Source organism: Tiliqua scincoides, chromosome 5, assembly GCF_035046505.1.
Source record: "Tiliqua scincoides isolate rTilSci1 chromosome 5, rTilSci1.hap2, whole genome shotgun sequence".
Lineage (NCBI taxonomy): Eukaryota > Metazoa > Chordata > Lepidosauria > Squamata > Scincidae > Tiliqua > Tiliqua scincoides.
This window is the reverse complement of record NC_089825.1, coordinates 58,357,249-58,384,972: the sequence shown is the minus strand read 5'-3', so window position 1 is coordinate 58,384,972 and position 27,724 is coordinate 58,357,249. Positions and strand designations below refer to the sequence as shown.

Here is a 27,724-nt window from a genome sequence, read left to right as displayed (position 1 = left end):
CAACCACTTCCTGGAGCTTGACAACCTGGAAGTTTGGAGATGTCATTAGTATGTAACTGGGCCCTTTGTCAAAAAAGTTGCTGATTCCTCTTGTAGAGTATCTATACACAATATAATATGGTGGGTTTCCAATTAGCATGGCAATACAATTGGCTAGCCATAATGGAAGAATGTAAAAAAACCACAGGCTCTAGCAAAGAGACCAGAGTTTCTCACTTTGCAGGAATGCAATTATGAAAAAGTAACAGTTTAAAGTACTATAAAAGAAGAGGTGAGGTCTTATTTTGCAAATTAAAAGTTTGCACATAACCTGTGATATCACATTTTATTAATGTGTTTTTAATTTACAAAGAGTACATTGCTCCATCTTAAAAAAAATATCTTGTTTAAAAAAATGTAAAATGAATAGGATGCTAACAGTTTGGTGAATTCAAATTATCCATTAGAATGACATTGTCTACAATATTAATTCATGTAGTAGCAGAACTATTGATTAAATTCACAAGCACATCACTCCTCCAGTGGCATCCTGGTCATAGAAAATCAGTTTCAAGCATCACTGAATGCATAACAAACAAGTACTTTTTTAAATTAGGCATTAGTCAGTCCAGGATATATATCTATATATGCAGACATGATGCACAGATTTGGTGAGGTATTACAGAACACAGGAACAGCTCCCACTTGATCAATAAATAAATAAATGTTTCTGCTATGAGTTTCAACAGTAAATCACCTGCAGCCATCATCATTACAGTCTAAGAACAGCAAATCCTGAGCAAAGTTAGATTCCAGTTTTCACCTGAAAAAGAAAACCATGTTTCAAAAGCAGGTGAAGTCACCGAAAAAGCTTTCAAGACCGATGCATTTCTTTGTTTAAGTCCATAGTGGGTCCGGTTCTCACAATACAGCAGATGATATGGTAAACCCATGTTCCTGACGATACCACTTCAGGCTATAGGATTCACACAACTCACTATTGCACAAACCAAAACTTCCCTATATGTAAAAAACTGGCATGCCACAAGGTGTAGCTTTGCTTCCTCCCAGATTTACCTGTTTTCTCAGAGCAAGAAATTTCTTTGTATGGAGGATCATTCCACATCACATCCCCCCCCCCAAAAAAAAAAACCTGTGGGTTAAAACAGTACAGTTAGAAACATGCTTACCATCTTAGCTGCTTAAGAATCATTCTTTTAAAAAATTTTAAACACATGTACATCAGGGGGCTCAGTAGCTGCTATACAAAACAAGGTTAAACATTATTCCTTCAGTACAAAGACTATTTCTTACTCAGGCAATAGTACAGGTGCATAGAAATGAAATGCTGCAGTGTAAATGTTCATTCCTGCACCAGTATTTTGGCTCTTTCGCATCTCAGAGACTGATGAAATGTTTAACAACCACACACCTGGAGACTTACATGCTCCAAAAGGTCCTGCTAACTGCATGTACAGGCCACCCTGTTAGTGCAAATCAGTTGTAGGACAGCATGAAGGCTAGGTTGCAGTTACTTGTTTCTGTACAGAGGTAAACATGTACACACAAGTACTTAGCTAGTACTTCACACAAGACATATTTGCTCCAAAGAACCTGCCTGTTATTGCCACATTTGCTATACAACTGGTTTCTCACTATCCTGTTTTTCTTCAGATTCTTCATCAGATCCTAAAAGAAATAAAAGAGAAGGATTAAAATCATACAAAATTAAGCTGTGTGTTAAGATACAAATACTAACCATTGACTCTGTATTAAGCTTTTCTAAAAATTAATATATTATTTCTTAAGAAGCCGCAAAGCATGTGATTCATCATAAAATAACTATTAGTCAAAGAAAATCTGACTGAGCATTAGAACAGAATAGCAGACATGACACACTAGTATGTTTATTTGATGGGAGGTGTTATGTGAAGAAACACTCAAAATGCAATCTCCCACTTTCTCTCTAAGTACTATCCAATTCTGCCATGAAAAGGTGCTAACCACATACCTGAATTTTTAGAGTAATTATGTCAACATTGGATTAAAAAGATATTAACAGATCAAAATAAGAAAAGAGTTATTAGAATCTGGAGCATGTTCCTTACAGCAGAGACTCTGGAATTCTGTTCTGAAATTAGAGATTCATTCCTCATGAATCTGGCAGTGAAAAGTCTCAACACAACAACTGGCTTGTGAGAAATCTGATTCTTAAAAAAAAACAACCCTTTTGAATGCATACATAAAATTTTTCAGCATCTCATTGGCAGCCAAGAACATTTTATGATGAAAACCTGGGAACCATATACTGGCATCATCCTCTAGTTCAGGGGTGCTCAATAGGTGGATCGCGATCTACCGGTAGATCGCGAGGCAAAATGAGTAGATTGCGGAGCCCTGTCTCTCCAAACTGTTAATATGTCAGTTTCATCTAGTGACTAGACGAAACTGACATATTTAGCTGACACTAAACTGACACTGAAACTAACACTTTAGCTGCTCCTTCAGGCATGCAGCAACAAAACTGACAAAACTGACTAGACTCCAGCAGGGGCTCCATACATTAAACGGGGTGTCTGTCAGACGCTTCCTTCCCCCCTGGTAGATCTCCGGGCCTTGCTGGGTTTCAAAGTAGCTCTCGAGCCAAAAAAGTGTGAGCACCCCTGCTCTAGTTTAAAACCAATGCACATTTATCATGAAATACATAACAAGATGAAGTGGCACCAGAACAGAGGGGCTACATATTTTTTCCTGCAGCTCTTCAAATCGAAAAGTAGCCTTACTATGGCACAATAGTTCTCTTTATTTGAAGTTTGCTTTTATTTTTTAAAATAGTTGATTACAACTGTTACATTCAGAATATTTATCCAGAACATATTGTCTGTAGTCCTTTTTGTTTTCCTGGGAACATCAACATACAAGTTAAGTAGCCAAAGTAAAGAGAAATGAGTTGTGTTTTTTTTTAGAAGCCCATAATATACTGAAGATTTTTCTGCTTTGCTGTCAGCAACTGTGGAAGCATAGCTCTGCAGTACAGTGTATATATAAGATCCCAGATTTAATTCTTGGCACCTCTAGTTAAAGGGTATCAAACAGCAAGGGAAAAGACCTCTGCCAGAAATCTTAAAAGATGAAAGTTCTAAATTGGCATCAAGCAGCACATATAGTTTCACAAACCATACATTCAATATGACTGCAGCTTCTTTTCCCCAGAATGGAATAAATGGGGGGGGGGGGTAGCAGGGAGACAGCAACTGCCCCCTTCATTCCCATATTGTTACGTGAAAATCCCCTTTTCCCTTCCAAGTTGTGTTTTTATATCTGGTTATGTATTTTGGACTAAAATGCAGGCCTAAAACTTCTCTTACAGGCCACAAAAGGAGTCAAATCATAAGCTCACTCATTTCTCATCGTTGTTGGCCACCTTCAGTCTGGACTCATTTTCTCTAGAGACACTGGAAATGTCTTCATTGTTTAAGTCAATCACTGAATATGCAAACACCTTAAAGGAGGAGGACTTTGGCAGCAAAATCTATCACCTATTGTTAACTAAATCACAGCCATTAAGCTACCTCCTGACTCCAAAGTCCAGAAGAAACAGGAAGCAAGCTACTCCCCCCTCCCCCAGAGTCAGGCTTTGCTGATAGCTGATTTCTGGACCCTTCCACCTTTTTTTACATACTCCACGTGTAGCATCCTGTGTACCAGGGTTGCTCACACTTTTTTGGCTCGAGAGCTACTTTGAAACCCAGCAAGGCCCGGAGATCTACCAGAGTTTTTTTTACAATGTTCGCGCCATCATAACATATAACATTTATGTGTACAATGTATGTTGGTGTACCTTGAGCCCCACTGAGTATAACAGGACTTACTCCTGAGTAGACATGCCTAGGATTAGGCTGTGAGGCTGCAATCCTAGCCACACTTACCTGGGAGTAAGCCCCATTGAGTACAATGGGGCTTACTCCCGGTGTTTCCTCCCAGAGGCACCTGAAGGGGGGGGTCGGCACTCCGCGATCTACTCATTTTGCCTCGCGATCTACCGGTAGATCGCGATCCACCTATTGAGCACCCCTGCTGTGTACTGAGCATGCGCATCTAGGACATCTGTAGGATACTTCCGGGTCATTCTAGGTCAGCCATAAGCCTTTAAGAGAAGGCTCCGAGCACATGCTCTCTCTCTCTGGCTGCCCTCCCACGGGAGTGGTCCTTCCTAGGACTCTTTCCCATCCCTACTGCTCCCCGGGACAGGTAAATATATCTTGCGTTTAAAACTCCCTCCTTTCTTCCCTATCTATTCCTCCCTTCTTCCCCCATCTTTAGTTAGCAAACTGGGTTTAGCAGATTAAGGAAACCCTAAAATACTTCCCTACAACCTATCCGTTTCTGATTCCTTTTCGGATGCACCCAATTACATAGCACATGCAGCCACCATAAGCTAGGTACACTAGACACAAATACTAGAAATCTATACTTATCAATTCTCCATGTGTATTATGTTTACCTTTGTGTGTTTTGTAATAAAAATATAATCTTTGATTGAAAGTTATCTTTCTCCCAGTCTCCTCTTTAAGCTAAACAAGGGATTTCTTTGCTCTACGCTGTCTTGTTATCCAGCCTGCGATCCTAAAAGTTTCCAAAAGGCTAATATACTAATTCCCCTAAACAAAACAGCCTTTTTGGTAACAATATGGCATCCCCCCCCCCCCCCGAGCTGTTGCTGGTGGCTTTTTTATACCTTTGTTTAGACTGTGAGCCCTTGGGGACAGGGACCCATTTATTGACTTGAGCTGCTTTTTGAACTACTTTTTGAAAAACAAAATATAAATATTTCTTGGAAAAAGTAACTTAAAAAATTATCATTGGATCAAGTTCTGTATCTTCTGTAATAAGTTCTTGTTGTCTTACAGTCAGAAGCACTGTACTTTGAATAGGAAATCTGGAGACAAAGTATTTCTTCAAATTCAGTGCTGCAACTAACAGGCTAATCCTTTAATTTTAGTGCAGCTGATTCAGCCTAAACCATGGGGTCACACCCTATCACAGCAACTGAAGCCCTGAAAGCCTGCAAAGGTGATCTGTCTGACCCATAGAGCTTAAATCATAATATGTTTGCTGCCATGCTCTACAAATGTGTAAGTCTTTGATCACCACTAGATGGAGCTGAAAGCAAGTCATTCCAATTCTGTCCTATGTCTGCACAATTCTCCAAGTTCTGTGATAAAAGCAACCTAAGGTCCACAGAGTATAAATTCCATAACTATTAATTATGATTACAGGTGGGAGAAAATGGTGACAAAAAATAAACAAAATAAAAACACATACCACCACTTTTCTGCACTTCTCATTTTTGTTAAAAAAAACACACAACCCAAAAATCTGCAAAATAAATTTATTTTGTTTTTGTTGATTATTTAAAGGGAAGGTGCATGGGTAATGACTACAGCTGCAGCTGCTGAATGATACCATCTACCTAAAAAAAGTGGTTGGCAACCTTCAGTCTCGAAAGACTATGGTATAAGCCTAAAATTACAATTTATAATTATAATGTAAATTTTGAATAGAAACACATAACATCACTTTCTGCACTTCTAACTTTGGAAAACACCAAAATCCACAAAAAAACACTATTTTATCCCACCTCTAATCCTGTTTAAGAATCCTTCAACTTCCACCACCACATGCCATCAGTAATCATGCAAAGCAGTGCAGAAGAGAATATAAAGGAAATTGAGAGTTAATGGTTTTCAATCTTTTAGAAACTCAGAATATGTCCATCCCTTCCATTAGAATTTTCTCTTTTGGGACAATACATTTTTTGCAGGGTGAACTTTTGGAGTATCACTGAGGAAGTACAAAGTATTATACTTCACATTATTTTGTCCACTGTGTTGTTTCTAATTCTAAACTACTTTCTTTCTCAACAGCACTGTAAATGTGCAAAGCCTTCAAATTTGTTCCAGGGCACTATCTGAAGTCATATAATGCGGCATCATGATTAAAATATGAAGCAGCTGGGTCAGTGCCAGGATAACCCATGTCCATCACCTTGAATGTCACAGAAGAAGATATGATGTGTAACCCTCTAACAGCCCAATCCTGAGCTGCCCAGGGCGCCCAGCCTGGGTGGCACCGAGAACAGCTGCTGCCGAATCCTGCGCGACTCGGGCTACCGCAGGCGGTGCCTCAGGTGAGGGGGACTTTTGTCCCCTTCTCCCGGGTAAGAGAATCAGCCCCACAATGGAGCTACTCGCTTTACCGTAAAGTAAAGCTGTTTTTGTAGGGCGCCAAGCCCTCCATGAACGGGCAGCATCCATTGGAGGGGAGCTTCACCGGACCCGCTTCCTGCCTCCTGGTTCCCTCCCCCTCGGCATGCCTAACATCTGCCCTCTCTCCCCCCTCCCCACGCCTCCTCCCCGCCCCCGCTTACCGTGCCGCCGAGTGGCGGATGCTGCGCACCCGCCCCACACTAGCTCAGCGCTAGCCCAGTACCAGCCGGCACTGGGCTAACACAGGCAGTAGCTCGGGGGTGAGGCTTGCAAACGTGCCTTATGGCATGTTTGTGACAGTGCACAGCAGCATGAAGCCACAGCACCAAGCCCAGGATTGGGCTCTAAGTCTGGTGTTGCACTTTTCAAATGTCCAATGTTATGTTAAATCAAGAATATGATATGAATTTACATTACTACAGTTTTAGAAAAATGCCAAAAAATCTAGTCATCTACTGAAAAACCTATACCTGAAGTAACATCTACTACAGTGGTTTTTCCTATAAAAATTTGAAAGTTACACAGGAACCAAGGAACCAAGGCTCTCAAGGCTAAAGGAACAGGTTACAAATCTACAGCAGTTTCTGTCCCTCCCATTCTTTCTCTACATTATTTGGCACTGAGAGAAAAGGAGAGGACAACAGTATTTTCATCTTTGCCTCCCAACAACTCTGTGCTCATTTTTCTTCTCCCACCTGCTAAAGTACCATATTCTGCAATTAACAATTAGGAATATTAAGTAGTCTTTCCATTATTATTTCAACATCAAGAAGAGAAATTTCATTACCTGCTTCAGATTCAGGAGGGGAATAAAACTGCCCATCAGAAGGGAGTCCAGGCTGAATAAGGGCAGCTCTCTCAGAGGCATCTTGCACCAACAATAGTCCTAAAAGCAAACAAAAAATATTTTGTTACTACAGCATCTTTTCAAAGTCAGCAATCAGCTACACAGAATTTATGATACCACAGCTGTTACATACCACAGACATCTTGCATTAATATAGCTTCTAGAGAAGCCACTTGACAATTCTACATAATTCATACTACTCTCAAACACTGTGTACTGTTGCTCCTGTTTGTGCAAAATGTTTGTGTGTTGGGGCACAATTTAAGTAAAGAAACTTACTGTTTTCTTCTTCTGCTTCTTGTGGTAAAACTTTGAAATCTAGGAACCAAGTTTCTATCCAGGCAAGAATGAACGATATGATGGGCAACACATAGCCAAAAGCACCTTGAGATAACAGCTTACAGGGAGGGAAGAAAATCAGTAATACCTTAGAGAAATTGCTTAAAACAAAAGTTACATTTTAAAAAAGAGATAAAACAAGCATTTATTATTATCATCCGTACCTTTGAGATAATTACTTTTGTTAATAAGAAGGCACTGGTTACTGCTGTTGTAAACTGAAAGAAATATTAATGGTGATGAATGCAAGTGTTGTCTCAGATATGCTTTTACAAGTCATAGTTCAGCACCATGAACAGTTAAACCATATGCTGCATGATATTCTTCATTTGGCTCTAGGCAACAGCTAGCAAACACATTGTTTAGTAAAGTCTCAAAATGTTTATATGAAAATAATTTTGACAGATCTATGGCCAGATTTAGCTCCCCTGCTTCTCTGATTTCAAACAGGAATCTGCTTCTCCAACACACCCAACAGAACACACCATATAAAGGCGAATGTTACCTACAATACACTAAAGATGTAGCATTATGTGCATTCCCGCCTAAGGAAAGAAAAACCAAATGTGGAAGTTGTAGTAAGAAATCCTTCCTATAAGTTTCACAAAACCAAAGACCCCCACCCCAATATGCAACTGTGTTTACAGATAAACAATCTTAAGATAGGGGGGAAAAAACCAAGATAAAAATTAACACAATTAAATGAGAAGAGATTCAGAAAATGAAAAGGAGAAATCAAGGAGAGGTATGAAAAAAGGAAAGCAATTCCTTAACACACTGAATAAGATTGCTAGTATTCCAACACAATCAGACAACACTTGGCTCCTGCTTTTACTGCTATCAGCATCTGTGACAAGAGAGTGCCTCCAGAAAGCAGAGCTTCACACTTATGGCCACGCCCTTTCCCAATCTTTTTGGATGGGTTTTCCAAACTTTATTATTGGAAATGAAGCTGATGGAGAGAGTACTTTAGAGAACGTGCCTCATTCCTGACTAGAAGGTGCAGGCAACAGCCTACATAAAAGCAGTCACAACCAGGTTAAAAAAAAAAGGCTATATATTCTGGTGCCAATATATCCATTATGGAAGCTATATTGGTCCTCCATAAATATTTTATATAAGAACAAATCATGCAACATAAGCAGAGCACACTGAAAACTACTTTCAGAATTACATGTTATTTTAGTCTGTAATTTTAAAAAAATGTTTCTTGAAAACCACTGCACTAATGGTATCATTACATGTAATATTTTTTGAAATGTTTTTGATTGCTGAAACATTCTTTGATTTCCTATCAGCTACTTTGCACGGTATGTTTTTAGGAAGGACAGACCCGCTAGCCTGCTATTTTATGAACTGTAAAAAGTTACCCAACAGGTAGTGATGTTGTTCACTATAAACACCACTATCTTATTACAACCTCAGATAGTATATTACAAAAATAACATGCAAACACCACTTTTGAACTGAAATTTAAGACACAGAAAAGCCAACTACTTACTGCTATTGCCCACCAGTGTCGCAGTCTGCACAAAGCATAAGCAAGTATCAAAATCTTAAATCGAAAGACTGCCAGGAGCTACAAAACGAGAAATGAGAGGTTGTTCAGGTCATTTCTTCTTCTTTTTTTTGAGAATTAAAAAAAAACCTCAGACAATTAAGAGTGACCTCTTTGTTCTTCTGTATTCTTCCATGGCTTCCTAAAGAATATGCTACATATGCTTTCTTCCCCACTGCAGTTTCAGTCAGCCACTTCCTTGTTACAACAAGCTAGGCTATCACAAGACTGTTCTGTTGTGATGTGCCGATATTAGTTGCATGTCCAAGTTGCCCCATAGTGGTTGCTGGGGCTTACCCTGGGTCAAGGAGACATATTTACCCTTACCCTGAGGAGACCTCCAGTAGCATAAAATCTCCCACAGGATGCAGGGGAAGAATGGCAGGATTGGGCTGTAAACCACATACCTCCAAAACTTATCACTTCAAAGTAACATTCTGTATCACTGCATTATAGTATGGGACTTTATGATTTCCTCCCCACCACACCACAAATTGATTTTTTCATCCCCTTATCCCCACAGCACCTTATCTATTTTACTAATATTTGTCTCTTCCACCTATTCCTCCTATTTCAATCCTGTATCTTTTACTTTAGCAACTGTGCCTCTAGGCTCCCTTCCCTTTAGCATCTACTTCTTCAGTGACCTCTCCCCACCACGGTTTTCCAGACTTGACACTACCTCCTTAGCTTCTGGTATCCCAAGTCATCTGCAAGACTTTCCCTGAACAGGATTGACTTTACAGTCCCTCAAAAGCAACAAACAACTTGTGAACTTTGTTTCCTGAGCAGTTAGAATATGAGGGTGTTACTACCCAGAGTAGTAGCTGGAGTAATTCCAATTTTCCATCCGGCAAAAGAAGGACCCTGGCTCCCTGTGTTATGGATATCTGTGTTACAGATGGTTGCACTGGCACTTTTGTGCAGGCGCAGGATGCCCACTGTGGTGCTTCTGCACAGGTGCGATAGCACTAGGCCAGCAAAAGCTGGCTGTTTTGACCTATGTATTGACTTCTGGACACAACTCCAAAAATGAAAACGAACAAAATGTAGGGGACTTGTATTGGGCCAGTTAAAAAAAAAAAGACAGAAAGGAAAAATATGCTCTGAAAGGCCATTAATAGTGATATAACCAGTTTAAAAATGTTAAGGGCCTAACGCACTACAGAACAGAAAATGCCAAACAGTTCAGGTAAACCAAAGACCTCTTACTCATTGGCAAATAGAATAACAATAGAATAGAGCAGCAGCCAGATAGAAGTCACATCAACAGACCATCACTTGAAGTTTCCTCCGTGAACATAAGAATTTCACTGAGATTTACTTGTACAAGTGCAACTCTCCTGACATTCACAAAATGAGTTGCTGCCAACATTGCCCTGCTGCACCAAATGTTTGAACGTCACCATCATTTTAAAATATATTAACTCTAAACTAATAATGGCTATAATGAAACACAGCTTCTGCGACCTGGGCCCTGGACATCCAAGGGCCCTGGACCTTTCATTGTATTACACCCCTCTTGTCCTCTCAGAGAAAGGCTCTGCTCCAAGTGCCACCCACTGAAAAAACAAAACATGAGGAGGGCCTTTATGGTAGTTGCTAAAGATTCCCTCCCCAAAGAGGCCCATATTAAGGCCCCACACACGCTTGTTTTCAGAAAGCCTCATTAAACATTTTAGAAAGCATCCAACAATTTTAGTAGTTTTAATGATAAAATGTTGTGGGGTACTTTTTTTTTTTTAACAGTTTCCTATTACCATAGGAATTTTTGGACTCACAAACTGATTTGATTCTACAAGAAAGATATACTTACAAAGATATCAAAATATGAAGAATGATAGTCATAGTGGAGGACTTCTTTTTCTAGCATATTCTCAATGCCCCCTGTTACCTATAACAAAACAAAACTGTCCTCACTATTAACATGACTAAAAAGGATGTATCCATTCATTCACTTTTTGAATTACTCAAGTTTTTGACCTTCATAATTATTTTCCTTTTTACAAAGTACAAAATAACTAGACATCACACAGCCTCATTCAAAAAATAGATTTGTAAGAAGAATAAAGAATAAGTTACATTTTCTCAGAAGACTAGTATTTTGTCTTTTGTGGGGTCTCTCTCTCTCTCTCTCAAAGTAATTTCATCCCACTGACAGAACCTGCAGACTTCTTGGGACCTTCAAGATTCCCAATTCCCAGACCTTATAGAAGATATTTACCTTGCAGAGTTAATTCCAACAACACCCATGAAGTTGCTGGCTTTGATGTAAATAAAAAGCGCTCATGCAAATGGCCTATTCACAAGTGCAGTGTAATTAATATGGGAGCCCACAGACATATGCAATTTCACAGCTTTATTTCCCTGAAAAGAACTGCAATTTAAGATTTTTCTTCTCACAGAAGAGAAGCTTCGAATTTCAGCAAATTCATGGTGCCTTCACACTGATCACTCAGCTATGCAGAAGTTGTGCTTTGGAACAAGTCAGCCCAAGTATATTATCAAAACCACCAATTTTGTTTAGCACAAGCTGAATTTTTTCCTAATAATTTAATCAAATCTACAGCAAGACCAAATCTTACAAGCAAGAGATAGTTTATAAGCTTAAGGGTTTCACTAGCCTTCGAACAGCAGTTTCTCTGTCTCATATTTCAAGCCACTTTATGAATTTAGGATGGGAGTGAGGAGGGCAGTATAACCAGCAACGAAGAGGTGCTGCAGTCTTAAAAGAAATGAAAAAGCCCCATTGCAGTTCTCTGAATGATGACCAGTTTACAGTGAAGGAAGCTTTCTCAGCTTACTGGACAGAGGCATCCTTTAAATGGTGGTTCCCTTGATTATCAGGTGGAGAGCACTTGTCCCAGCACAGCATCTTTTCCAGAGGCTGTCCAATTGTGATCATCAATGTCTGACCTAGTTTGGCACCTAAATAAGTTTGTTAACTACTATAATTACTGCAAGAACTAATTCTATAAATCATATGGAACTCCAGCTTCATAATATCTTTGTTTAAATATATTTAAAGGGCATAACAAGTTGCCCAACTACTTTGTGAGTTTTCATACCAAACAATGTTTTTTTTAAAAAAAGCCAATAAGTCAGTGAAGATACAGATGCTTACAGTATTTACTTTTCACAGACAAGATAAGTTTAGTAAATGACTAACTTCATAATCCTGTGCATGTTGACTCAGAAGGAAATGCCAATGAGTCTAGTAGGCCTTCAAATTTTCATAAAACTGCCGTCTTAATAATCACAAAATATGAATAAATGACTTGCCTATCTAAATCTGAATGTTAAACTCTTCAGAAATGTTTCTGAAAAAGAGAGGTCCTTCTTCATCCCTCTATTATTTAAGTGAACAAAAATTAAGTTGCTCTGCTGGCAGACTTTCATCAAACTCACAGCCTGGTAGCAGAGTAGATTTCAGTAACTTGTCACGCTTTTGAATGAGCAACTGGCTGACCAAGCACCCAGTATCAGCAACTTCTGAAACAACATTTATTAGGTTTACATATTTATAACAAAAAAAATCCATGAGAGCTCACAGAACAACTGCTACCTTCATTTTTTTAATAAGGTGTAGCACAGTGGTGACCGCATCCTGTGTTCTTATACAAAAGACAGTACAATACCAAAATACCATTTTGTTAGCACAAAAGTTTTCTAAAAAAAGGATTTCTATAGTTCAAATACCACTCTGCTTTCATACTGTTTGCAATAATCAGAACCATCTTTTCTTTCCTGCGTTGTGTTGACAAAACAATATTGATAGCGCAATCCTATCCTGCACTGGAACAGGCAGGCCTCCTGTATCCAGTGCAAGTTAGGGGCCTTAAGTGACTCAGCCAGAGGCAAGGGGAAACTCTTCCCCTTACCCCCAGGTAAGCCACTGCAGCCCCAATGAGTCTCCTTGAACTAGCATCACCTCTGGAGGTGGCGTAAGTCAGAGGAGAGCAGAGCGGCTTGCAGCCTCTCCATGCTGAGCAGGAATGGGGGCTAGGATTCAGCACATCTACCTGGTCCAAGCCCTGCCTCCCACTTCCTGCCCACCCGCCCCTGGGACTGCCCTCCACTCGCCCTCCCCCCACCCCGGAACACCTCCCTACTGCCCCCGCCCACCTCAGAGCCTTGCATCAGTCAAGCTCAGCTGATGCAAGGCTCTGTCAAAAGTCAGCACCGAGGCTGGATTCAGCCTCTGCGGACTGGTGCGCATCCCTGCACTGGCCGAGCCAACTCCTAAGGAGGTGCAAATGTGCTTTACAGTGCTGACTTGCACTGGTCCAAGGGTACCCTAGGATTGAGCCCTAAACATCTTTACTCTCATTTTGTCTCTAATGCATAGTTCATTCAGGTCATTTAAGAACACTGGTAGTGTGAGATTAAGACGACAGCTCCTTTAAGTCAGAACTACAACCCATTCTCTGAGTAGCAGCAATTTAAGTTACAGAAGATTCAATTTTTTTTAAAAAAAAAACACCTTTATTTTACTATTGTTTTAGGTGTCCTAACATTTTTGTGATTGTTCTGTTGCTCTAAAACAGCCATTTTCAACTACTGTGCCGTGGCACACTGGTGTGCTACAGGATTTTGGGTGAAGGTCATTGGGAGATATGAGATCCCCACCAACAGCATGGTGTACCTTTAAAGATGTTAAAAAACTGATGGTGTGCGTTGACAATTTTAGTACCTTGTGAATGTGTCATGAGATTTAAAAAGCTGAAAATCACTGCTCTAAAGCCATTTTATTGGCTACTCATTTGTTTTTAAACACTGTTAGCTGCTTTGAATGCTTTTAGTAATAGAAATGTGGTGTATACATTTACTAAACTATATTAATAAAATAGTGCAAGAAAATATTGTTTTGATTGAACCACATACAAGGTAACTTGCGTCTTCACATTATTGTTTTAGATATAGTTCATAACTGAATGCATCACTTTTTTGTCTGTCTTTTGCTTGGAACACTGGGCATACTTAATCATCTGAACTTATACTGAAATGACTTGTAACATTGTTTTCTTAAGAGTATAGAAAAAAGTATGCAAAACAACCAACTTCTGAACAAAATGGCTTATTTTGTTATTATGGCTCATAAATAAAACTATATGATTTAGTAAAATAAAGTGAAGGCTCATATAGTTCATCATTCCTACCATCTCTCACAGCAAAAAATATGTTTAAGGAACTCACATTTAATTCTATAATCCACAGTAAGGTTACAAACAAGAGGTCAAAGGTGACAAACAAACAGAAAGTCCTTCGAACATCGGAAATGCTTTTCTTATCTCTGCTTTCATAGGACTCAATTCTTGCCATCAGCTGTGCTGGGTTGATAGAATGAATATCCCATAAAGGAGGGCAGGAGCTCACACTGCTGCCCTGAACATTTTCTTGATCGTCTGGCTGCCGACTCATCCTGACTCTGATTACAGTAGTTTTTTTCCAGCTTCAACATCACTACCAGGCTTATCCATACAGATTTCTCTAGAAAGGAAAATTCCATAATTAGTCATGCCAATTTGACTGTTCAAGCTCCCCTTGATCCTATAACATATATTCCAACAATATCTGCAATGAAACGTTTTTTCCCCCACCACAGTGTCTGAGGGCCCTAGACACTGCCCCTTTAAGGGGCGGGGATAGGGGGAAGGCAGCAACGCGTCCCCTAAAGGGAGCAGAGTCTAGGGCCCTCAGACTGTGCCCCCCTGAGCGATGTGATCATGGGGATCGTGTCGCTGCCTTTCCCACTACTCCATATGCACTTACAGCAGTTCTCAACCTCCCTGGGAGTTTGAGAACCACTGCCCTACCAGAAACTCTGCATATTCATGGACTTACCTTCCAACTTTATGTAAGACAAGAAAATTATTTCAGACTACTCCATTTCCTAATTGCATCTCTTATACAACTGCTCTCATAACTCCAAACTTTTCTATTCTAGAATAGTGAGCTTGCAAAAGTAACACATTCAAATATAAGAATTTAATGGGACAAATTTTCTACAGGCATAACACTTCTTTCACTGAATACAATGCTTTTCAGTGAAGCTCACTCAATAGTGAGAAATAAAATATGGTGCAACGAAAAAGCCTGAAACAGCTATTGATTTAGAACAGGGGTGTCCAAACCCCAGCCCGGGGGCCACTTGTGGCCCTCGAGGCCTCTCAATGCGGCCCTCAGGGAGCCCCCAGTCTCCAATGAGCCTCTGGCCCTCCGGAGATTTGTTGAAGCCCACACTGGCCCAACGCAACTTCTTTCAGCGTGAGGGCGACTGTTTGACCTCTCGTGTGAGCTGTGGGATGAGAGCTCCCTCCACTGCTTGCTCTTTCACATCTGTGATGCAGCAGTGGCAGCAAAGGAAAGGCCTTTATAGGCATTGAGCTATTGCAAGGCCCTCATTCATTCATATAAGTTTATCTTTAATATATTCATTTGTGTAAACTTACGTAAATTTATTCAAATTTTAAATGTAAATTAATTCTTTTTTAACCCAGCCCCTGACACAGTGTCAGAGAGCTGATGTGGCCCTCCTGCCAAAAACTTTGGGCACCCCTGATTTAGAAGCTATTGCTTTGTCCACTAAAGTTTCTCCTGGCTATTCCTGCTGTCCACAAGAGCACCCATATTAGCTTTGCAATAGGTTTCCATGGCGCAACACGATAAACAACTACCAGTCCCAAGATGAAAACTCTTACAAGCAAATTTACTATTACTGTGATGTGATACTACAGCAGGAGAAAACATTTGGAGCTGAAAATGGGGCACAAAGATGAGAGGGCAAACAGAGGGTAGTTGCTGTTATGGAAAGGGCAATGCAGCTTGTGCAGAAACAATCACAATTGGACTCTGAGACTGTAAAACTAGCATGAATGCACCTAGCACAAACACACATAGTATACGCCTTACACAAACACACACAAAAATAATTATGAGACATGCAAGCTGCCCTATAACCCCAATGACTGTACTCAGACAACTTCTATTTCTACAGCACTACCAGTGTAGACAGTATTCAACCATCCCTTTCACAAAACTACCTATTCTCAGGAAGTAACCCACTATTATTTCCATTTTACAGATAGAGGAAGAAAGGTTAATTCAAACAATAGACTTCACAGTATATTTTACATGCCCCTATCATTGACACAAAATGCTCCCACACTAATGTGGCTTGATGTGGCGCTAATACGTAAAAAAGCTACATCTTAATTTCAGGTCACTAGATAAAGCAACTCTACTTTTACAGAATTCTAGTAACAGAACTAGGAAAATCTCTGATGCTACCTAGAAATATGATGCTGGGTCTAGGATTTCTAACTATTTAAAAACAAAATCAAAGCAAAAACCCCTCAGGAAATTGCTACAACTGCCTGTTATCTGATTGATGCGTCATCTATGAAGAAAGTGAAAGGTTAATTCAGCTTGGAAAAAAGTTTTAGACAGAATTTAGAAACCAGAAAAATTGTGTGCTCTTGGCGGACACAAGCAGGCATAGGGGTGTTGTTGTTTTTTTGGTGACTAACACAGAATGTGAAGTAATGAGAATTTCTGCTCAAATTGCTATATAAAACTATATTAAGAGCAAAACACAAAAAACCACTCATTTGACAAAACACCACTTTTGCTTACTTTTGAGGAATCCACAAGTAGTTTTCACTAAGGCTGTGAGTCCCTGAAGTGTTTCTGATTGTGGAGCAGCTAAGTTAAAGTATCTGCTAGAGCAGTGGTATTCAAACTGGGGTGTTGCAATGCCCCAGCCTGTGGGTCCTAGCCTCTGCCCCCTTAAGGGGCGGGGGCAGCCAGGAGACAGGGGGAAGGCAGCAGTGTGATCCGCAGGATCACACCACTCAGGGCATTCACTGACCATATAAGGTGCGTTCACTGCCCTTTTGAACAGCACAGCCCCCCTGCCCTGCCTGTCCACCTTCTCATTCTCAAAGATGAACTTCTTTGGTGCTCTCTTTGTTATTATTTAATTGGTTTTTTAAAAAAAATATGGCGACTTTGTGCATGCCAGAAAGTGTCCATGTGCCATTAGTGGCAAGTGTGTCACTGGTTGGCCACCTCGGTCTAAAATGATAGAGTTCACAGTTGAAATGCATATTGAGCTTTATTGTGCTGTTTGTATAATATTGAATAAGAATTTGGATATAAACGCATAGCGCCACAATTTGCTATTTTAATCAAGAAATTTCAGGAAACAATTTCCTGAAAAACAAAAAAACCACTCCTAGGAATGGGGGAGAAGTGGAGTACTTGGCAGAACATGACACGGGGAAGAGTGTAACAGTTTAACAACCAACCAATACTTATTTTTAAAAGTATCAGCCACAGGAAACTGCCGGTTTGAGTAGAGTTACAATGGGATCAGCCCTACACACTTCCTCCACCTGCAGGGGTAGTATGATTTTTATTAGAAACACAATCCAACATAAAACAGTTCAGAAGCCCCCCATTCCAATTGCCAGGCTACCACAATTACTTTTTTTTTTTAAGCACAAATTTGGAGAATGTTATGCATCTTCAAAGTAACATTTTCTTAGCCCTAGGAAACTGATTGCAAAAGGATTCAAGATGTAGGGAAATTAAGGCAGGATGATTAGGGAAAGATTAGTTGATTAAGAAGCAGAGACTATCAAAGAAAGACGCAGAAGCCAGAGAAGGAAAGAATTACCAAATAATTAAGAATATAAAGAGGTTTGTAACTGACAGAAAGAAGCGAAGCTGTGGAAGATTACTTCTGAAGATTGGGCCACTGTGGGCCAAGGTAGCACCTGGGAGATCAGATTAAATGTTACCACACCAATTTCAAGCAAATTCACCAGATTTTAGCTGCAGTTCTCTCACTGCACACATTGAAGATCACTATCACATTATTACAGAAATGCTGCTCTTCGAACTGCTAGTCCTTGGAATGAATAGATCAAAGCTCAACATCATTACACTGAGTTATCGTAAAGCTAAAATACTGATCTATCCTATCTGTTATTTTGGTCCAAGAGAATCAACACACAAAGCTTTACCATATCTTAAGTTGAAATAAAGAGTAAGAATTTCTGTTACAAAAATGAACATTAGATACATTAAGTCAAAGGCTAAAGATCCAACTTTGCATGATAAATTGTGCGGTTTCCATTACAACAGTATTTCTTACACATTTAGCACCGGGACCCACTTTTTAGAATGAGAATCTGTCAAGACCCACCAGAAGTGATGTCATGACTGGAAGTGATATCATCAAGCAGGAACATTTTTAACAATTCTAGGCTGCAATCCTACCCACAAGTAAGTCCCATTGACTATCATTGTTAAATGAATATACATAGTAGCTTGTTAAAAGTACAGGTCTGTAACATTTCCCCAAATGCAGTCACATACCAAGGTAGAATCAAATCCAATATATTAAAAATAAAATATTGACATGAATGAGGATCCACCTGAAAATGGTTTGTGACCCACCTAGTGGGTTCCGACCAACAGTATGAGAAACAATGCATTACAGTAATGAGTGCATTTGTATTATTTTCTGAACTAAAGAAAAAACAATGTCTATTCACTGGATACATGTCTAATTAACAGATTAATAGAACTCACTCTTGGGCAAGTGTATATAGGATTGCAACCCATGGTACATAAAGACTGCTAATATTTGGTTGCTAACAGTAATTATTTTAAAACTTATGTCATTGTTCACTGGAAATGGGATTATATTTGAAGCTCAATAATGAGATTTTTCCTCAACCCTATGCAATTCTTATTCTGTATTAAGAAAGATAAAAAGTTTAGTTACTAAAAACAGTCATAATTTTTCTGGCCAGTAAGGACAACCAATCCATTTTATTTCAATTAGACTTCGTTCCAAATGTAGCCCCCAATCCAGACTTTGTGAATGCATACTGAGCAAAGCAGAGTTCCTAACTATGCAAGCGATCTCCCACTGATTTTAGCAGAAGAGGAGGTGGAGCTGTTGACCCAAACAATGTATTTAGGATTATAGGTATAGTGCCAGGTCCATTACTGCCATTAATAAATAATGCTGACTTAGAACCCAATCCTGTGGTCCCACAGTTGCAAACGTGTCATAAGGCAGGTTTGCGGGGCTTACTGTCGGGCTCTCACCAGAGGTGGCTCAGCTCTGGCCAGCGCTGAGCCACCGCCCAGCGGGCGCCCACATTCCGCGGCTCGGCAGTGCCTGCGACCGCTGGGCTGCGGAACAGGGAATGGGAGCATGGTCAGGGGAGGCGTTCTAGGGAGGGGGGAGGCATGGTCAGGGGCGTTCTGGAGGTGGGAGAGAGGCGGATCCGCAGAGTCGAGCTCCACAGGAGCCAGGGCGCTCGGGCAGGGCTGCATGCCCTACAAGAGCACCTTCACTTTAGCGGTGACCAAACAGTCGCCGCTAAAGTGAGTAGCCCCATTGCGGGGCTGCTTCCCTTACCCGGGAGAAGGGGATGAATGTCCCCTTCTCCCGAGGAGCCTCCTGCAATAGCGCGGGAGGCTCTGGATCCGGTGGGAGCCTGCCAGGGAGTCGTCAGATCCGGCAGCTCCAGGCAACTCAGGATTGGGCCGTTAGTTAGTAGAATTAAATATGTGTACAATCACAAAAATATGGAAGAGCTGCAAGAATATGGAAGAACTTAAGCTGCACAACATGCAGATGTGAAAGTAACTGACAGTCCAATACTGAGCCCTTTAGCACCAGCACTGCATGAGCGTACTGCTGGAACTAGGTGTCGCAAACTTGCCGTAAAGCATGTCTGTAGCATCTGGAGAGGAGGGATCACCAGTTCTAGGTCAGCACCAGTAAGCACTGAGCCTCAGCGCCACTTGGAGGGCTGGCTGGTGGTAAGTAATGGGGATGGGGAGTGGGAGAGGAACCAGGTGGGAAGGGGGTGGGCAAGCACAATACTGAGTCTCTCAACTCTCAACTCTGTGCCTGCAAAATAGCGGATGCAGACTTGAGAAGCCCCATTGTGGGGCTTCAGGCTTTCCCTGGGGAAGGGGATGAAAGTCCCCTTTCTTCAAGGAGACCTTGGGCGTCGGCTGCGGGGCCGCAGGATGCAGTGATAGCCACTTTGCTGCTGCTGCACCCAGCAGCGCCTTTAGGATTAGGCTGTCCACCCCTCCTGAGAAGTACAATGTGAGTCCTCTATATAATATACACATCTAACCATAATTCTTCACATAAGTTTTACCTTTAAGGCTTTTAGTAGAAGCTTCTACTCTCAATGTTTTCTAGGCAGGAGTCTATTAATATGATCTAATTTAGATGTGATCTTCCACCTACCACAAATCCAGAGCTTCTATCCATCTCACAAAGAACAAAAACCTTGATGAACAACAACCTCAAAAGTTACAGGCTTAGATTTTAGCATCAACAGTAGAACAGGAATAATCTATGTGCCTGTAAAAATGGGAAAGTCATCCAGATTCACTAGTCTACTTAGGGACTAGTCACTAATCTGCACAGAATTACAGATAGCCATGTGGGTCAATTAGAAAAATCCAAAAACCAAGAACATTCAGGAACAGAATAACTGCTAGATGTTACAAAAATGTACGTGCCTGTGTGGTTGTATTAAAAAACAAGCATCCTCAAAAGCTTGTTGTTTAATATTTTCTCATATTTCAGTTGGTCCAAGGGGAGAGGAGAACAGCCCTAATACTCTTGTGCTATGATTCTGATGCACATTCTGAAATCAGCATTTAGCATCTTGTGAAGCTGTTTGTCAACTCCTCTTACACTGTAAGACAGTCCAGTATTAACTTCTAGGCTCATAAAACATGCTCAGTATCTCTACTCCTTTTCTGCTTTGCTTAATATCCAGCCTGATGAAGAGTTCTGGGGAACGCAAGAGCTTAAAAACTTCGTGTCATTTTAGTTGGTCCTTATAAAAGTACTAAAAGATGTGGCTTTTTGACAGGCCTACTTTGTTCACCATGAGGGTTGGTGCATTTGTGTACACCAGGGGTGCCCAAAGTTTTTGGCTGGAGGGCCACATCATCTCTCTAACACTGTGTTGGGGGGAAAAAAGAATTAATTTACATTTAAAATTTGAATAAATTTGCATAAGTTTACATAAATGAATATATTAAAGATGAACTTCTATGAACGAACAAAGGTCTTGCAATAGCTCAAGGCCTATAAAAGGCCTTGCACAAAGCAAGGCTGGCCTTTCCTTTGCTGCCTCTGCTGCATCACAGACATGAAACAGCAAGCAGTGGAGGGAGCCCTCATCCCACAGCTCACACGAGAGGTCAGTCACTCTCACGCTGAGAGCAGTTGCGTTGGGCCTTCATCAATTCAGATGAACCCAATTGCATTGGGTTCTCATCAATTCAGGTGAGAACTGAATTTTAGAAGGCCCTTGAAAATTTAAATATCATCCAATACATCCTTCTTACTCTTAAAGAAAACTAGCTCACTAAACAACTCTATACTCACACCACTGAGGTGCCAAAATTCATGAATATTTACAACAAAACACACAGTATAAAAATCAGGAAGATGAAGCTTAACGTACAACTTCATTTATTTGATTTCACATTATTAATGAAGGAGATATACACCTAAAAATGTAACATGTGAGTTTGACAAACATCTTGCAAGCACACATATCATGCAAGAACATTCAGTGGGCTGGGATGTGCTGCTGCTCCTTGTCAAGCATATAGTGACAACCCAGCTATTCTTCTATGATAAATGTATATGACAGCCCTGAGGAGAGATTCAAGTTATCAGGATAATCATGGTTTTCAATAGCATCATTATATGGGAATTTAATATGTATAGTTCTTAAAAACAAACAGTACAGAAGGAACAGTTTTCACTCTGCACCTGGAAAAGGTGCAGAAGAGAGCAACCAAAATTATTACTAAGATGGGGCACCACCCTTATGAGGGAACGCTATAGCTTTTGGGGCTCTTCAGCCTAGAAAAAAGGCACCCGAGGGGAGACATGATTGAGACATACAAAATTATGCAGGGGATGGATAGAGTGGATAGGGGAATGTTCTTTACCTTCTCACACACCAGAAACTGGGGAAATCCACTAGAACTGAGAGTAGGGAGAGTTAGGACAGAGGAAACCAACAATTTCTTTACCCAGCATGTGATTAGCCTGTGGAACCCCTTGCCACTGGATGCAGCAACGACATCTGGTCTGGATGCCTTTAAAAGGGTATCGGACACATTTCTGGAGGAAAAGTCCATCACAAGTTACAAACCATGAGGTGTATTTGCAATCTCCTGATTTTAAAAGCAGGCTACCTCAGGATGCCCAGTGCAAGGGAGGGCACCAGAATGCAGCTCCCTGAAGCGCCTGGTGGGATCTCCTGTGAGATCCAGGAGGCTGGACCACATGGGCCTTGGGCCTCATCCTCCCAAGAACAGCGTTTCATCCACTCCAGCCTTTCTCTCTGCCAGGAATGACCATTGGCGTCTCCTGGATCCAAGAGACAGGTCTGCCCTTCTTCTCTCAGCCTCATCGGTGTGACCTGGTGGCGTAGCTGCAGGGGGGCGGAACAGCCAGTGTGGCAGGGAGCGGGCAAGCGGCCTCTCCCTTCGGAGCCATTCCCGGCGGCTCCGTTTTGCTCCCCCCGCCGGGAATGGCTTCGAAGGGAGGGGCCGCTTGCCCGCTCCCTGCCACACTGGCTGCTCCACCCCCCTCCAGCTACACCACCGCTGTGACCACCCATCAAAAAGCACAGCCCAGGCGGTTTCCCGCTGGGCGCCTCGGGAAACGCAGCGGGCACAGCGCGCCAACACAGGTCAGGCCGCTGGATGCCACAGGACACCGAGGAGCAATAGGGAAACATGGGCGCGGTGCGGGGGCTGCGCCCAGAAGATGTCACGCGGGGGGGGGGAGGAGAAGCGAAAGCGCACAAGTGATGGGAGTGCAGAGCGGGTGGGGGAGGGGCAGCAGGCACTCCAGATGCTCCACTCCCACGGGGGGAGGGGGCGTTGGAATGCCGGCTGATGACGAAGGACCCCTGAGCACCGCTGTGGGGGAGGGGCGCTCCATGGCCCTCACTCCTCACACACACAGGCGGCGACGGCTCTTACCAGGGGACGCGCTGCTCTCGCTGCGGCTCGCTCACTCCGCCTTAGACGGCTTCTGCCCCGCCTCTTCCTCGCTCCGCAACTCAGGAGGCAGAGGCGGCGACTGCAGCTACAAACAGCCCGGAGGCCCGCTCGGGAGGCGGAAAACACAAGAGCAAAGCCAAGAAGAGCCGCAACCGCCACCCACGAGCCTGTGGGCGGAGCCGCGTCGCTCGCTCGCTCGCTCCCAGCGCGAGACTGAGGGGCGGGGCCGAGCCGGAGGGAGTGTGGGCGGGGCCGAATGACGGTTGGGGGTGACGGTTGCACCTGTCCTCCTTGGGAAGGCGGTGGCTCAGCATCTGTCCTGGAGAGAGCTACTGGGCTGGCCCTGCCCAGGATGGGGAATTGTGGGTGGGGCTGTGGCAAGGCTGGACAGCAAAGAGCCATGACGCGAGGTGGGTGGGGTGGCAGGTGAGGCAGAGCCTCCCCACCAGAGCCCTTCGAAAAGCGCCAAGTGGGGAGGCAGGTGAGGCGGAGCCTCCCCACCGGAGTCCTTTGAAAAGCGCCAAGTGGGGAGGCAGAGCCTCTCACCGGAGTCCTTTGAGAAGCGCTGGGTTGGGGAGGCAGGTGAGGCAGAGCCTCCCCTCCAGAGTCCTTCGAAAAGCGCCAAGTGGGGAGGCAGGTGAGGCAGAGCCTCCCCACCAGAGTCCTTCGAAAAGCGCCAAGTGGGGAGGCAGGTGAGGCAGAGCCTCCCCACCGGAGTCCTTCGAAAAGCGCCAAGTGGGGAGGCAGAGCCTCTCCACCGGAGTACTTTGAGAAACACTGGGTTGGTGAGGCAGTCTCCCCCCTGGAGTCCTTCGAAAAGCGCCCAGGCACCCACAACCCACGCACAGAGCAGTTGATGTCATAAGCTTGATTTTTGGACTGCACAACTTTTGATGATAGATGGAGACTTCTGTGACTTAATGCTCCTGAGTACAAATTAATCCCCTTCGCACAGAAAACCGGATAGAGAGAAAGGTTCTACTTTTCTCCCTTGCATTCTAGTTTATGCAGAATTTGGTACAAGGAAGCATTCAATTGTGTGACCTTTCCATCTGCAATATGACGTGGTACAGGCCAGAAGTAGGTTTACCAGAAGAAGGTCTCATACATATCAATCAGATTTTTGTTACAATCCACATTTGGTCAATTGCACGTTGAATATGGGGCAGACCCACTTTTGCTTCACTACAGATGAGTGTGGTCATAGTCTGCACTATCAAACAGACAACCACCCCACTGCCACACTTAATTATGAGATAAGATACCAATGCCAAGACAGGATAATCTCTTGTCATAGCTTTGCATCTGACATCACAAAGTCAAACATTATGAAGACAGCTACAACACCATAGCCTTTGGGTGGGAGATGAAGCTGCCAGTTGAGCCGTCCAGTTGAGATATTGCTATACAGGTTTGGTGCACAGCCTCATTACCACAGAGACAAACTGGATGGTAGAAGTAATGGAAATATAAGATGTTGAAAGATTACGCAGCAATGTTCCAGGAGGTGAGTTTAGACAAGTCCTAAAGAGATAAGTGACCTCATTCTGTCACCTGATGAATGTGTCAAGAGGAAAAGGGTCTTATTGTATCCATGCTACAAAACTAATCTCTCCCAAAAAAAACCCTGGGAACTGTAACTATGTGAGGGCCCTATCCTATCCAACTTTCCAGCACCAGTGCATCTGCAATGCAACCCCGAGGTAAGGGAATAAATGTGACTGCATCCCCAACACAGGAAGCAGTGCATATCCTGTAGGCACAGCAGCACTGGCACTGGAAAACTGAATAGGATTGGGCCCTGAGTTGGACTAGAGTTTTCCAACAGGAATTCTCAGTGCCGTCAACAAACTATAGTTCAGAGGGGGAGTATGTCAATTAAACTGCTATAGCTTGATACTAGTTTATAGTATCTGTCATGTAGGTACATCTAGTATTTTGTAATCTACTGTGAGTGTTTTTGAACTTAACTGGAAAGTGTTTTTCATGAGACAAGATTTTGATCAAAACTAATTTTTTGGAAATAAAATCAGTGTGGTTTCCCTTCTCATACCTGCCCCAATGACTACTTGCTTCAGTAAAACTTGGGAATGCATAGCAGGAAGAAAACAAATATAACTTCCTTGAGTCGCTAGCTTCCCCAAGCCTTCAGTCTTCATTTGGAAACAGTTTTTTTGTAAGTTTTCTACTCAGCATTGTACATGCCTGATTTTCTTCCATGAAAGATTATTTAATACCGACACCGATTATTTAATACCGAATACTTAGATCTCTCCTACCAAAAAGCCATATCTGTAGATTGTTACACTTTTGAGGATTTAACCTAATATCCCTAAGAAATATTTGGATAATGTGTAAAGATTACTCATGTTATTGTATTGGATGCTATTGTTGGTGCATTGGAGTTAATAGGAAAGTTCTCATTGATTTTAATGGCATTTGATTCCTTACCATTTGTTTAAAATGTTTGCTATTGATTAAAAAGTCAAGAGTGAACAAACATTTCTATGCTATCCATACAAGGATAGGAATTTTGTGCCTGTCAGTACAATCTTAGGCATGTCTACTCAAAAATAAATCCCATTTAATTCAGTGGGGCTTACTCCCAGGTAAAAGTTTCAGCCTGTCTATATATACTACTCCTTTACACATAAGCATGCATATAATAATTTGAAATTACTATAAGTGCTTAGACTAATCTGGTCTGAAAAAGCAACTTCTTTTTCTAAAGTGGAGTACAGTACTTGTTTTTCTTTAGCTGGTGGATACCATTAGATGGATTAGATTAATTTAATTAGATAAAGCCAAACATGCAGCTTAATGGTCTTTGTCCTACTGAAGATAAGGCACAGCATATTTCACTGGTACAGCTATCTTGGTACAATTTCTATTGCAGATTGTGGAGGAAAATTGCTGTTCTAGATTCTTCCAGAGTGTATGTGAGAGAGAACCACAAGCGCACACAACTGGAGTTTTGCTTGCTGGTATCTTTGCAGTGGTTCCCAATATAGATGAGAAGAGCTGTTCTTAAGGCCAAACAGGTGGCTGTGAGCAAATGGAAATTGCAGCAGTGAACAAAAAGCAAAGGTCCAAATGCGCTTGCAGGTCTGCCTCCAGTGTACTTATCACTTTCTCCAAGTCCTGATCATTGACCATTTTCATCTCAATCCACAGATTTGTGAAAATGCAATGTTTTGCCTATTTCCAGGGGCACAGAGTTACCAGTTTGACTGAGAGAGCATTAGAGCAGTGGTTCTCAAACTTTTCATCACTGGAACCCACTTTTTAGAAGGACAATCTTTTGGGACCCACCAGCAGAGATGTCATTAACCTGGAAGTGATATCATGTTCAGAACTGACACCATCAATTTAGGCTTTAAACCACACAGCCATCTCCCCTTTTCAGCATCCCATCTTCCCACCTGTTTGAGACAGAGCACCACACCTCTCTCTCACTGGGAGCCTGCTCTGCCCAGTGGCTCTGTAACCTGTATTTTCATTTCTGTATTTTCAGTGGCGGCTGTGACCCACCTGAAATTGGATCACGACAACCTAGTGGGTCCCAACCCATAGTTTGAGAACCACTGCATTAGAGACTTAAGGCATCTTTGTAATTCTGCACTTGTAATAATATTTGGGCACAACAAACTGCCTAATTCACTTTTCATCTTTCCTCTCGTACCTCATTGACATGGGAGATCTGATATTTCAATTAACAATAGATCTGTCTTATGGAAAATTGAATTGAGAAAGGTGTACTACATCAGTCACAATTGTTCTATTAAGGTAATATCTTTAATTTGCAGGGAGCATTCTACCCAGTTTGGCATAACTTGCTCCACATGTGAAGGATGCAACCTCACCCAGTCAAGACAGCAAGTGCAGAGGTAGTCTACCTATTGCATATGAGGCCTCCTCTGGCCAGGCAGCACAGTTAAAGATGTGGCATAGCTGGGTGACTGAATTCTTTCCTTCCTGGTTTGTGTTTGCCTCCCAGCATTGCCTACCATGCTGGAGATAGTAGAATGAAGCCTCCTCTAGCTCAAAGCAGAGAAGTCCAGTGATGGTCCTGGGGAAGATAGTGTTCCGGAAACCTCAGAAGGCTTTTGGAGCGCCCAGGAAATATCATGTGAGGTTCTGTATGATTGGGTAAGTATCCTCTGGGGGAGTGTTATGGGGGGATGGCGCATTAGGGTCCTGTGGCCCAGGGGTCAGGTCCACAACTGGAGAAATCCTCATTCTTAGAAAAGGAAGTCCTTAGGGGGCTGTCTTCTATATGCTAAAATACTTGTTTAAAGATAATACTGATTTTGTTTGTTTTTGCTAACTAAGATCTAATTGGGCAGTAAGCTGCTTCGTGAACTTTTTTGTTGAAAAGCAATAGGATGATGTTATATATGTATATGATATGTCACCTAATGCAAAGTGTCCATTTTATCAATTAACTTATACTGGTCCAGCCTATTTATACATGGATTTGACTCAACACAAATGGCCACTGCAAATGAAAAGGAATGTGCTGATCCCTGGAGAAGGGGAAAATGCACCCCTTTAAAATCAGTTTAAAAAACTGAACAGTCCTTTAACAATAACCTCCTTAATGATTGGGGGGGCAGCTGGCAGACAATCCAGCAATCCTCCTCT

At 42.0% G+C, this 27,724-nt stretch overlaps 1 protein-coding gene across 2 annotated transcripts; it reads right to left on the bottom strand.

The window, feature by feature from the left end:
- Nucleotides 1–328: 328 nt before the first annotated feature.
- STARD3NL (STARD3 N-terminal like) lies at nt 329–23,230 on the bottom strand. Of its 2 annotated transcripts, XM_066628754.1 has the most exons (9): nt 23,060–23,230; nt 14,189–14,482; nt 10,809–10,886; nt 8,936–9,013; nt 7,599–7,652; nt 7,375–7,492; nt 7,036–7,134; nt 1,598–1,668; nt 329–802 (listed from the first exon to the last, which is right to left on the bottom strand). In XM_066628754.1, the coding sequence occupies exons 2-8, from the start codon at nt 14,411–14,413 to the stop codon at nt 1,616–1,618; spliced, it is 705 nt and encodes a 234-aa protein (XP_066484851.1). In that variant the 5' UTR covers nt 14,414–14,482; nt 23,060–23,230; the 3' UTR covers nt 329–802; nt 1,598–1,615. The 2 variants fall into 2 exon arrangements, with proteins under 2 accessions (XP_066484851.1, XP_066484850.1); XM_066628753.1 differs by having other exon boundaries at nt 329–1,668; nt 14,189–14,480.
- Nucleotides 23,231–27,724: the final 4,494 nt, after the last annotated feature.